At 55.5% G+C, this 13,186-nt stretch overlaps 2 protein-coding genes across 2 annotated transcripts; both read right to left on the reverse strand.

Moving 5' to 3' along the window:
• Positions 1–522: 522 nt before the first annotated feature.
• On the reverse strand, positions 523–5,240 carry KLK1 (kallikrein 1). The gene is made up of 5 exons (XM_045892065.2): positions 5,195–5,240; positions 3,307–3,466; positions 1,798–2,084; positions 1,512–1,648; positions 523–1,126 (listed from the first exon to the last, which is right to left on the reverse strand). Exons 1-5 carry the CDS (start codon positions 5,238–5,240, stop codon positions 971–973), a joined length of 786 nt encoding a protein of 261 aa, XP_045748021.2. The 3' UTR covers positions 523–970.
• A 1,355-nt stretch (positions 5,241–6,595) lies between these two features.
• KLK15 (kallikrein related peptidase 15) lies at positions 6,596–12,832 on the reverse strand. Its single transcript, XM_045892048.2, has 5 exons — positions 12,790–12,832; positions 9,560–9,707; positions 8,980–9,263; positions 8,571–8,707; positions 6,596–7,128 (listed from the first exon to the last, which is right to left on the reverse strand). Exons 1-5 carry the CDS (start codon positions 12,830–12,832, stop codon positions 6,976–6,978), a joined length of 765 nt encoding a protein of 254 aa, XP_045748004.1. The 3' UTR covers positions 6,596–6,975.
• Positions 12,833–13,186: the final 354 nt, after the last annotated feature.

The following is a 13,186-nucleotide window of genomic DNA, read 5'->3' on the forward strand; positions in this document are numbered from 1 at the left end:
TAAACCACGTGGGCATGTGGAGCAAAAGGACGTCCATTAAGGAGCGGCGGGTGAGGATCGTCGGTGGGCCTGGCAGCAGAACACCACGAGACGCATGTCCCAAGGACAGTCCGCCGCCGACCGGGACCTGCCCAATGCACTCACCCCCTCAAGCCTCTCGAAGCAGTAGCACCCGAGCTTCTCAGGATGCTGACCAGTGACCGCAGTCAGATACCGGGCCCGTCCCCTTCATCGTGGCCACGTGCCCGAGCTTAGACCTCCCTTCGAGGCCCCACTCCCAAGGAACATGCCCCACCCCTCGAGCTAGGGTTTACCCTTTGCAGCTCTGTTCCCGCCCGCTGGCTCCTCTTCCTGCCCCCACCCCTACAGCGCGACACCGCCCCGTCAGCTCGCCCCCTAAGGCCACGCCCCGAAGTTGCACTCCAACTTGGGGACTCCTCCCCTTCCGAGGGCGAGTCCCGCCCCTGGGTATCCAGTCACGCCCCCGGCGGGGCACTGAACTGCCCAGTATTCGATGTAGCTACGCGGTGCTGGGGAACCAGCCTCTCCCCCGAAAGGCGTGGCTTGTGATAACATTTCCTACCCGCCCCCCCTTACTGACGTTTCCGACACAATAAAACGTGGGCGCCTCACAACCTTTAAGTCCGACCCTCCCTTGCGTCCTCTTCCCCTAGAGCAGGGTCGGGTCCAAATGCGTGAACCGGTATCGAGTGCCTGCCTTGCTTGCCCGTGGGGGTCTGAGCTTCTCTCTGCCAGTTTGTCTACACCTGTTTCTGCTCCTTCCTTTTCCCTAGCTCATTCGCGCACGCCTCCTGCCGCGAGCCTGGGAGGGCGGTAGAGGATTCTAGACTGGGCTGGGTGGATCCCCAGCTTCCAGGTTCCCGGCGTCTGGAGGGCCAGAGGACACGAAATGTGATGCGAATTGGATGCGTATTCGATTTTACTGGGGTAGAGAACATGGTGGGGGCATTCAGGAATTGGCTGTCATGGTCTCCTTGATCCACTCCAGGTGCGAGATCACTTTGGTGTAGACCGCGGGCACACTGGGGCTGCCACATGGGATGTGGCCCCAGGACGTGATTCCGTGAAGCACACCATCGCAGATCAGTGGGCCCCCCGAGTCACCCTGCGGCACAAAGGGGAGAGCAAAAGGAAGGTCAGCAAGGTCCCCGGTTCCGCCTGTGGAGCACCAGCTCTAACACCTGGGCTCACAGAGCGCGCACAGTGCTCCCGGAAGAGACGCAGTTCTCTCCAGAGTCCACTGCCCGAGGGCGTCGGGATTCCAACAGAGGTGAACTTTGATGTGGAGGAGGGAGATCCGTGGGACACCGGGATGAGGGTGTGGGAAGGAAAGGGGGCGGGGGGGGGGAGGGCGCTGAGGCTCGGTTGGGAGAAGCTGGAGTTGGGCAGCAGTGGAGACGGATGCCTGGTTAGCTCTCAACAGCAGTCCAGAACCTGAGTCCCCTCCCCCAGCACCTGGAGGCCTGGGGGTGGGGGGCCGGCTGGCTCACCGCACAGGTGTCCTTGCCGCCCTCCAAGTGTCCAGCACACAGCATGAACTCTGTCACCTTCTGGGAGTGGGCTTTGGCACATACATCATTGGAGAGGAGTTTGAGGTCCACACACTGGAGATCGTCTGGGTATATGACTACAGACCAGAGATTAAAAGGGCTGTGACCAGACCCCCGGTGACTCCTCAGCCTCTCCTCACTCAGACCCTGAGTCCGGTCCCCAGCCCCCTCCTCCCTACACCCAAGTGTCTGGGCTCCAGGCTGCATGGTCTGGCCCCCCACGTACACTTATCTGGTTCAATGCTGCCCCAGCCAGAGGCATAGCAGGTGCTCCCCAGCTGGGGTTCCTGGGTGGGCAGGTCCAGGACCCTCACAGCATCTGTAATCTGGGCGGGCTCTGCCAGGCGCAGCAGCATGAGGTCATGGCTATAGTCCTCTCCGGGGAGCTGGGTATGGTTCTTTAGGAGGTTCAGCTTGAATTCAGGGTGTGGGAAGCTATGACTGACCTGGACAAACTGGGCTGTGTCTTCATGCTCGAACAGGTTGTGGCGACCCAGCCAGAGCTGGTAATTGCTGGGGAGAGAGGGGGCCCCAGGGAATGAGGAGAGAGGAGGGGGAAAGGGAGATGGGGCCAGGGAGCGTCCCAAAGACAGAAACAAGGAGTAACCTTGGAGGGAGAGACAGTTGGGAAGATAAAGAGCTATGAAGAAAAGACTGAGTGACAGAAGGATGTGACAAGGTCAAAGACAGGGAGCCTGAAAAACAGAGAGCACAAAGGGAGAGTGGATGAGAGGCAGAGGGAGGACAGTGAGAGACAGAGCACAAAGGAGAGAGAGACAGAAGAAAGAGTCCCTGGGAGGGAAGGAGCAGGAGGGAAGGAACAGACAGGGAGAAGAAGGCGCCGCAGACTCAGTGAGACAGGGCCAGGAAGCAAAGGGAGAGAGTGAGGAGTGGTGGTGGGGGTGGGGCCCAGCCTGAGAGAGAACGGGGAGGGAGAACAGGGAGGGAGGATGGGAGGAGCAGGGAGGGGGCCTGGGACCAGCTCAGCTGCAGCAGGGGCTGTGGGGCTGGCTCCCCAGCAGCCGCTGGCCTGGCCCCCAGCCCAAGGTCTGCTCCACCTCCCTCCCCAGACTTTCTCCCCCTTCCTCCTCCTCCTCCTCTTTCTCCTCCTCCTTCCTCCAAGGCCCCCACCAGGCTCCAGCTGAAACCAGCCTTTCCCTGTGTCCCCTGCAGTGCATCATTGTCCTGGACGGAGGGGCTGGGCACATGAGAAGCCCCCTCACACATACATCTCAGGATAATCCCTTCTTTTTCTCTGGGGGTCCCCCTCAGTCCCATCCTGGGGGTGCTCAGCAGCAATGGGGGAGAGGGAGTGAGGCAGAGACCCAGAGAGAGAGAGAGAGAGAGAGATGGGGCAGAGAGATAGAGGGTGAGACCTACAGTGACAGGGAGGCAGCAGAGGGACCCAGAGGTGGACAGACACAGGGAGACACACAGAGACACCGAGACCAAACAGAGAGAGAGAGACAGGGATAAATCATACTCAGATAGACACACAACAGAGCCAGTTACTGAGAGACACAGAGACACAGTTACAGGGAGAGACAGAGACACAGGCTGCCATGGGAGGGCTTCCCTGGGGTTGTCCCTGCCACTCTCCATGGGACCCAGACTAGTACCATCTGTTTCCCTCAGTCCCCCAGCCTCCCCTGAGGTGAACCCAGGGTCGGTGCCCAGTTGTTTATTCCTGTGGGAGCACAGACACCCCCTTCCCACACGCCCTGCCCCCACTCACTCGTTTATGCAGTGGGCAGCTGTGAGCACCCACTGTGGGTTCACCAGGACACCCCCACACTGGAACTTGCTGTAATGGTACAGAGCTGCCTGCCAGGGTTGGGAATTCTGCTCACAGTCCCAGCCTCCTATGATCCGGGACTGGATGGGGGGCGCGGCTCCTGTGGAAGGGGTGCTGGGTCAGGGCAGGTGGGAGGCGGCAGCGGGGCCAGGGGTCCTGGGCTAGAAGAGGGAGCTGTAATGTTGGGTTGGAGGGACATGGGGGCAGAAGAGCAGGGCTGGGGGTCTGGGGAGATGGGCAAGGGGTGTGGGAAGTTTCTGGAATTCTGGAGCCATTCTTGGGATTATGGGTTGGTGGTGGGTCCTGGGTGGGGAGACTATGCTGAGAACAGAGCCAACCACAGGGATCAGGCAGGAGACAAGAAGGCAGCGTGTGAGTAGCATGTGACGTGGGGATTGGGTGATAAGGGGGTGATTTGGGGTCTTGGCCTGGGGAACAGAAAATTGTAAGTTCTGAGAGGGAAAAAAGATTCTAGGAACAGAGAATGTAGGGCCCCTAGAGAGTGGCTCAAAAGCTGGGAAGGAAGGATTTGGGGGGGTTACAGGGATCCCAGGCTGAAGAATTGGTTCGGGTCTAGGTTGGGTTTTGGGGTTCTTTAAAGATGCAGGGGAAGTAGGTCTGAGAGGCCAAGAATAGCATCTGGGCTGAGGAGTCTGTGTGTATCTTGAGGTCCCTTGACTGGGGCTGGGAGAAGGTCCTCTGGGGGTCTGGGGTCCTTGAACAGGAATGGCTTTGTAAGAGGGGTGAGGCCGTGGAACTGGAGTTGGGGTCAGGACTGGGAGGGGGCTCAGGGGGAGGCAGAGCTGGATGACAGTTCTTCTGGGATTGGGTGATTCTCATGGAGATGGGGTTCATAGTCTGAGGATACTGGAGGGATCTGGGGTTCTCTCGGGGGTGGTGCCGGACAGGAATGAAGATGGAGGCATATTGGGGCCAAGCAGCTGTGGGAATGCAGGGAGGACCCACTTGATGTGGAGTTTTAGAATCATATGCCGGAGTACTGAGGGAGGTAGGGCAGGACAGCGGGGCTGTGAAGGTATTTGGGATCCTGGAGAGAAGCCCAGAAAACCAGAGCCATACAGGAGGGATTCACTTGGGGAGGGCTGGAGCATGGGGAGGAAGGAAATTACACAAGGAAAGGAACCTATAGTTGGGGGTTCTGGGTGTTCTTCCTCAGGGAAAAAAGGGGGATGCTGGATCAGGGTTCAGGGTCAAAGAGTTGGGTAAGGAAGAGACATTTGTAGGACCCTCATACCGGATGGGTGGGCCCACCTGGAGTCACAGGCCAGAAAGTCTGTTTGGGGAGACGAGTAGGTGTCTGAGGGAATTTGGGGGTCCTGGGAAGATTTAAAGGGAACCAGATATCAGGGACTAGAGGACCTAGTTGAGAGCTGACAGCCAGATGGGAAAAATCACCAGGGTGTAGAAGGATTTGGGGACTCAGGAGACAGAGCCATAGAGAACAAGGGGGTGGGTGGGGGTGATCAGGGTCCCAGGGTCTGCTGGGATTGGGAGCACTCCTTGGAAGAGTTGGAGTCCCCCAAAGAGAGAGACAGAGATGGCCCAGGCTTGGCCTCTTTGGTGAGGGGCAGGAGTCTGAGTGGGGAAGAAGAGAAAGTTCTGGGGGTTCCTGGGAGGGAGCAGGGACCGATTGCGAGAATGAGGACTGTGACCAGGAGGAGGGGCTGAAGTAGGACTTTAGGGGCCTGGGAGAGAGCCTGGGACCTGGGTCTGGGGTGGACTGTGGGATAGGAAGAAGTTATGGGGGCTGAGGGAAGCATGAGAGTCGGGCCCACTCCCCCACCCCACATCTTCCCCACTGTCTCACCAGTCCCTGCCAGGGACAGGGCAAAGCACAGAACCAGGAACCACATGGTGACCACGGGCAGGCTGGTGGTGAGCTTGGAGCTTGGAAGCCTCACCAAGGAGTGTTTTAAAGCCCTCACTACCCCCCCCCAGCCCCACCCCTGCCCTGCTGGCACCCAGATGCTGGCCAAGGCCCTGCCCCTGCTGCCTGGGGGCTGGACACCTCCTCCCACCCCAGAGCTGCGGAAAGGGCGGGAGAGCGAGCACCTGTTATTCTGTGGGCCCTGATTGTGCTGGAAGCATTCCTGGGGCCTGAGGCCAGACAGGGCAGGGCCTGGAGCTCCTGGGCCCCTGCTCAGGGAGACAGAGACAATGAGGGGAGGTGTGCGGGGGTGAGTGGGAGAAGAAAGAGGAGAGTGGAGGAATCACTGACCTCCAATACAAAGCCCCATATACTGGAACCCCAAGGACTCAGTGCACCCTCAAACACCAGCAGTGGGGCTCTGATTCCTTTCTCCCTGCACCACTTGGAGCCAAAATGCCAGTCTCCCAGCTTCAGCTGTCTCCAAAACATAGCTTTGGCTTTCAGAACACCCTGACTCTGGCACTCCCGGACTCAGGATCTAGGCCCCAATCTATTGTTTCTCTCCAAATAAAATTGTGGTGGGTACCACAATCCTAGTGCCCCCAGATCCAGAAATATGAAGTTTCAGTGGTCTCCCTGAATAAGTTCCCTAGCATTTCAAAATCCAATGTCCCCCTGCCCCCAAACAATGCTGGGATCCCATTATACCCCACACCTACTCCTTGTTCCCCAGATCTGGATACTCAAGGTTATGTCCTCCAAAGTCCCACGAATTCCAGACAATCTGCCTTCCACCATCAAGAGCATCCTCTCCACAAATTCTAATTTCCCTTCCCCCAGTAAAATATTTAGGTCTCAGGAGCCAGGTTCATGTAGTTCAACATTGGGTGACCTTGAAGATCACATTTGGGGGGGGATCTCTGTTGAGAATTGGGAAGCAGATTTCTGCAGCCTCAGTGTTAAATTCATAGGCCCCTGACACCCTCCCTTGGTTCTTCAGTAAAATCAAAGTAGGTCGCAGGATAACTCAGCCTCCACTGTGTGTGCCTAAGGAAAGGAGAACATTTGCCTTTTTGCCTGGCTACCAGGAAGCCCACAACTAAATCGCGAAGACAATGAGGTCATTCTTGATCATCTAGTGTGTGCTGGGTCTTTTCACTGGGGTCCAGAGATATATTTCCCCAGTGCCAGGCACTATTTGAATCAGTTCATATGAACCTCCTTATTTAATTCTTACAACCCTGTGAGGTAAGCAATACGATGATCTCTGTTTTACAGATGGGGAAACGGAAGCTGAGGGGCATTGGGTCTTTTCCTCAAGATTACACAGCTGATCCTATGCATATGTGAATGAAGAGAGCCCTACTTCAAGCCATTTCTCTTCACCTAGGTATTGGGGCAGTGGGCGAAAAGGAACAATATACAGTAGGGTTGGGTCCCCAACCAGTCTCTGGCTCCCACTTCCCTTCATCCCCAGAAGAAAGTCACAGAAACTCCTACAGAGAAACTTGCATCAGCACTCTTGTTATCTCGGCGTTTAAACAGGTGACCTTGAGCACCGGCTCTGGCCTGAGACGGGACAAGTCCTTGGCTAACATCTGTGCCTTGGACAAATGAGGTCTTGAGGGATGGCCCAACACTGTCCCAGGTCAGGTCAGCTGCTGGTCAGCTCTGGGAGCTTCCGTTCAGTCAGCGACATAGGTGGTAGACCAAAATGGTCAGTTCTTCTTCATGGTTTCCTTAATCCACTCCAAGTAGCTGCAGACTTTGGTATAGACTCCAGGCTTCATTGTAGCATCACAGGGGACATCACCCCAGGACACAATGCCCTGCAGGACTCCCCCACAGACTAGGGGTCCCCCGGAGTCACCCTGTGGGAAGAAGGGAAAGTGTGAATGGGAAATTTCTGGATCCCGGTGCCCCCATCCCTATCCCAATCACATTCACAACCTCAATCAAAATCCAATCCAACCCCACCCCATGCAATCCCACCCCAACTCAACTCAATACAACCCAGTTTAACCCAAACCAATCCAACCCAACACAAGTCAATACAACTTGGCCAACCCATGTTCTATCCTTCCCATGTAACCCCAACCCAATCAAACACCTACATCTTCCCCATTCGGAATCAAACCAGACCTACTCCCATCCTCACTGCCAACACAACCAATCCCAGTCATCATGTCTTTCACATCCTAGACAAAGTTTGCCCTATCCCCAATTCAACCCAACATATTTTCCATCTAAAATCAAACCAGGGGCACTGGTTTGGTTTGGTTTGGGTGCTGGGGTGGCTCAGTCGGTTAAGCGTCTGACCCTTGATTTCGGCTCAGGGTCCTGAGATGGAGCCCCACATAGGGCTCCAGGCTGCAGGCTCCGTACTTAGCAGGGAGTCTGCTCAAGATTCTCTCTCTCCCTCTCGCTCTGCCCCCTTCCCACCTCGTGCTCTCTCTCTCTCCCTAAAATAAATGAATACATCTTAAAAAAAAATTAAACCAAGCCCATTCCTGTTTTTTTTTTTTAAATAAAGATTTTATTTATTTATTTGACAGAGAGATAGAGAGAGAGTACAAGTAGGCAGAGAAGGGGCGCCTGGGTGGCTCAGTTGTTGGGCGTCTGCCTTCAGCTCGGGTCATGATCCTGGGGTCTGCTCAGCGGGGAGCCTGCTTCTCCCTCTCCCACTCCCCCTGCTTGTGTTCCCTCTCTCACTGTGTTTCTCTCTGTCAAATAAATAAATAAAATCTTTAAAAAAAAACCAAGTAGGCAGAGAAGCAGGCAGAGGGAGAAGGAGAAGCAGGCTCTCCACTGAGCAGAGAGCCTGATGCGAGACTCCATCCCAGGACCCTGGGATCATGACCTGAGCCGAAGGCAACTGCTTAACTGACTGAGCCACACAGGTGCCCACCTATTCTTTTTTTAAAAAAATATTTTATTTATTTGAGAGAGAGAGAGAGCACGAGCAGAGGGCCAGAGGGAGAGGCAGATGCCCCGCTGAGCAGGGAGCCGGGCATCGGGCTGGATCCCAGACCCTGAGATCATGACCTGAACCGAAGGTAGACGCTTAACCGACTGAGCGACCCAGGTGCCCCAAGCCCATTCCTGTTCTTAACTCAAACCCAGGCCATTCCAAACCAACCGCCAAATCGTGCACCCCAAGCACAACCCAATCCATCTCCAACCTCATCCCCATTCTAACTGCTCTTCCTTCCCCATCCCCAAACCTATCCCTAGCATCTTTTCTGGCCCAAAGCAAGCATAACCTGATCCCATCCCAACTCCCAAACCTGTCCCCCTGCCCCATGGCTCTGACCTCACAGGAATCCATGCCTCCGCCCTCTACTCCTGCACACACCATAGAGGCCACCAGGCGCCCTGGGTAGTCCCTGTTACAAGATGTGGCCGGGATAACACTGATGTTGGCACAATGCAGCGTATCCGGGAGACTCACTGGGGAAGACAGTGGACTTGGAGTGAATCCCGGGACTCCAGGATCATGACCTGAGCCGAAGGCAGTCGCTTAACCAACTGAGCCACCCAGGCGCCCTCTTTTTTTTTTTTTTTTAAGATTTTTTTTTATTATTATTCCGTACTATGTATTTTTCACTTCTGCTTGTCCCCAATCTCTTAGGACGTCCCTCAGGCCCTTGTCTTCTTTGCCCGAGAGCCCTGGAGAATAGGGTCCCTGGAGGCCTGACACCCAGCACCATCCTTTCACGCACCTTGTGACTCTGTGCTCCCTTTGGTCCCAGGCTTGTCATCAGGCACCAGGCCCCAGCCGGACACCACGCAGGCCTCACCCGGCTGGGGGCAACGCGTGGGCAGCGCCCCGGGGCGCACTTGCGGGGACAGGCGCGCGGGCCGGGTTAGACGGAGCAGCAGGATGTCGTGGCGATGGCTGCGGGCTTCGTAGCCCGGGGGCGGGAGGATGCGAGCCACAGTCCGCAGCTGCTCGGGGCCATCGCCCTTGCGCAGGTTGTGCTGGCCCAGGCGCGCTCTCAGGAAGCTGTGCGGGCGGGGGATCACCCGCAAGCCGAGTGAGGGGTAGGCAGAAAGATCCAAGAGCGGCGGGCTGGGGGCCCCCCACCCTGCGGAGTCTGGAGATGCCATTACCCTCTGCCCAAGGCGCCGAAGCCAGGGATGGCTCGAGCCGCTGCCCCTCAGGGACCAAGGAGGTGCACCCACCCCGAACTCGACCCCTCAACCCCCAGGCTCCTGCTCTTTCCTCCTCGGGATCCAAGATTCTCAGATCCCTAGACTTTTGCCGCGTGCCCCTCAGGACTTAGAGCCCTGGCTTCATACCGGGTTTGGCAGTGGGCTGCAGACAGCACCCAGTGTGCGGAAATGAGAGAAGCACCGCAGTTGAAGTGCCCACGCTCAAATAAGGCCACTTGCCACGGCTGGGAGTGGGGCTCACACTCCTCCCCTCCTGGCATCTTGTCGTCCTGGGCTGCTGGGGGGGAGGGGGCGGGCAGAGGAGAGTCCCTGAGGACAGAGTCCCTTTCCTTGGGCCCTACACCTTGCCTGCACCCTGCCCATACTATGTATTTTTCTTAAAGATTTTTTTTATTATTTATTTATTTGAGAGAGAGAGAGAATGAGAGAGAGCATGAGGGGGGGGGAGGGTCAGAGGGAGAAACAGACTCCCCGCTGAGCAGGGAGCCCGATGCGGGACTTGATCCGGGGACTCCAGGATCATGACCTGAGCCGAAGGCAGTTGCCCAACCAACTGAGCCACCCAGGCGCCCTCTTTTTTTTTTTTTAAGATTTTTTTTTTTTATTCCGTACTCTGTATTTTTCACTTCTGCTTGCCCCCAATCTCTTAGGACGTCCCTGTCCTTGAATTTTTAGCACAGCCTTCTCTCTGGCTTTTACAACTGCTGCTTGTTTTCTCCAGAGCTGTCCCCCTCCCCTTGGCCCTCACCCGTTTACTACAGGATTCTGGGAGAGCAGGGAGGTGGGAAAGGACCAGAAGTCAAGAAGTCCTCTGAGATTAGGAGTGAAGACAGGGACACTGGATACAGGGCCAGAGAGATGGCCACTTGGAACCAGCCATTCAAGGTCATCGCCAAGCTGTCACCGACATCAAAAGGGTGTGGCCACTCGATATGTACGACACGCAGTCTTGGCTCCAGAGTCTGGACATCTCAGGCAATTGCAGATGTGGCCACACAAGGTCATGGGCAAACATAGGCACAACCAGTCTTCCAAACTTAGGAACTGAGGGAGAGAGCACTTTAAGCTGAAATTCACTTGTATATACTTGGGTTGCAGCTTCATGATCCCAGGGTCCTGGGATCAAGCCCCACGTCTGGCTCCCTGCTCAGCGGGGAGCCTGCTTCTCCCTCTCCCACTCCCCCTGCTTGTGTTCCCTCTCTCACTGTCTCTCTCTCTGTCAAATAAATAAATAAATAAAATCTTTAAAAAAATAAACTTACAGTCTGCAGTGCGGGTCTGAACATACCAGTCACAGACTTGCCCACTAACGCACAGGGACTGGACAAGAAGGTGGGGTCCTTAATAAGGGTACACGGGGAGAGACACACATATACACTCAGGCCTCCAAAGACTTGTTCACAGACACGAGTCTAAGTATAGTGGTTGAATCTGGAATGTTAGAGTAAAGCCCCTGGGTCCAAACATGTTATCTGTGAGTGTCTGAGCAAATTATTTGACCTCTCTGGGCCTACGTCTCTTCATCTGTAAAATGGGATTGTTGTAAGGATTAAATAACATTATGTGTGCCTGAGTGTGTGTGTCTATGATGTCTGGCTTATTATAGTTGCTTAATAAAGACTAGTTATTTTAAACAAATGACACATAGATTTATTTATGCAGAGATACATGTAGATATTTAGGTTCTGGACAGAAATTTAGCCAAAGTCAGTCAGATATATGATCGGGCTCAGATGAAGATAGTCAAGGTCAAAATTGTGATTCGTCTTCAAGTCACTGTGGGGATCCAGAGTAAGAGACATGAACCCAGAGAGCCAACCCTCAGATGTGGACCCACTAGATCAGACCCCAGGGAAACAATGGACACAGGGCTAAGCATCCAAGGTCAAAAACATAGCCAGAGACATAGGACAGGACATATTTTCCCATCTCTAGATGAGCCCCCCAGTCAGTCACCTGGTGTTCAAAGTCACTCATTGTGTTTCACATAGGGGACCCAGTTCACATATGTGGGCAGGATGTGGACACACAGGGCTTTGAAAACCCACCACACACACACACGCACACAAACACACACACACACGCACGCCCTGCACCATGCACAAGGATATAAACAGGGATATTTCAAGGTTATAAGACCATGATCCGCTACTGGGCAATGGGGATATGACCCCTGAAGGTCACAGCAAGGCATACAGACACCCACCCTGGGAAGGGAATCTGCGCAGCCAGACCAGATGCCCATCCTCTGCCTGCCAGGGTCAGGAACTGGGCCAAGGGCCCTGGCAAGGTTGGGGGAATGCGGATGTGGTGGACAGGGGGCTTAACAGGGAAGGGTGGGGTTGTTGTCCTGCAAAGGACAGAGGGTTCGGGCTGAACAGCTGGGCATTGGGGCTGCCCCTGGCCAGTACAAGCCGGAGGAGGGTGGAGGCCCTGGCTGGGTGCAGTGGGCAGGCGGGAGGCAGGGAGGAGAGAGCACAGAGAAAGCCTGAGGGAAGGCTGGCAGCAGGGGGGAGCTTTAAGGGGCCCCCAGAGGCGAGGCATCAGGTTACAGTTAAATTCTCCATGGGTGGTAGCTGAACATGGGCTGGAGTTTTCCTGCCTCCCAGGGTCACCTTGACCTAGTGGCCACTCTCCTCCGGCCTCAGCCCCTTCACCTGTCAGATGAGGCCAGTAGAGCTCACCCCATAGAGATGTTTTGAGAATTAAGTGAGCTCTGGCCTATATCCACGTGAGGGTCTGGCATACACCCAGCACTCAGCAATGCCAACACGTCCTTACAGGGCACTGCCCTGGACCAAGTACCTTCTAGTGCCTCACCCACGGGACCAGATTCAATCTTCACAACTCTGGAGGCATCTGCTGTTATCTCCGTGGTCCAGTTGGGGATCCCGAGCCACAGAGATGTTAAGTAACCAGAACATGGTGAGTTGGAATTCGAGCCCAGAAGTCTGTGTTCTTGGCCTCTTAACACTTGTTTGAAGGCTTATTATGAGCTTTATCTACATTATGCTATTGAAACCTCACCACTACCGTCATAGGTAAGTGCTGTCTTCTAGAGAAGGCACTCTAGGTAGAGAGAGGTGAAGTAATTTCCTCAAGGCCACACAGCAAGGAAAGGGCAGCCCCAGAACTCGAACTCAGGTCTGTGTTCTTGTTTTCAGGAGCAGCAAAAGGCCCCAGTTGGCATGGGGACTCTAGAGCAGCCCCAGGCCTCTGACGGTCTTGGGGTAGGGTGAGGACTCGGGGAGGGGGAATGGGGGGTAGTGGAAGACTGCAGGGCCTGGATTTGTTCCTGATGTGGGGGAGGGGCACCACATTCCCATAGACCCAGACCTGACCTGGGCCCACCTCACCTGCAGACACCAGCAGGAAGGAGAAGGTGAGGAGAAGCCACATTGCAGAGCAGGGACGAGGGTTCTGTTGAAGTCTGGGGAGGGGAGAGAGTGAACCTGGGTGAGGTGGGACACCTGTGCCTCAACCTGGATCCCTCCAGACACAAACTCATCCCACCTGCCGCTTGAGAAATTTCTTCCACCATCTTTGGGCCCCCACCCCCACCACAGACTGCTCTCCCCCTCCCTCCCCCCCTCCCCCAGGTTCTCCATCTCTGAGGGTTGTTCCTCCAGGCACCAGAACAAACCCTCAGGTGCCCCCACAGCCTGTCAGATCCCAGCACCATCCCACTTGCTCCTGGATCTCTCTCCATGCTCCAGACTCTGGCTCAGAATACATTTTCCCCCAGACCCTATC

The sequence above is a fragment of the Mirounga angustirostris genome, unplaced genomic scaffold (genome assembly GCF_029215605.1).
Source record: "Mirounga angustirostris isolate CCGP_5_RB_7025 unplaced genomic scaffold, mMirAng1.0.hap1 SCAF_16, whole genome shotgun sequence".
Classification (NCBI taxonomy): Eukaryota; Metazoa; Chordata; class Mammalia; order Carnivora; family Phocidae; genus Mirounga; species Mirounga angustirostris.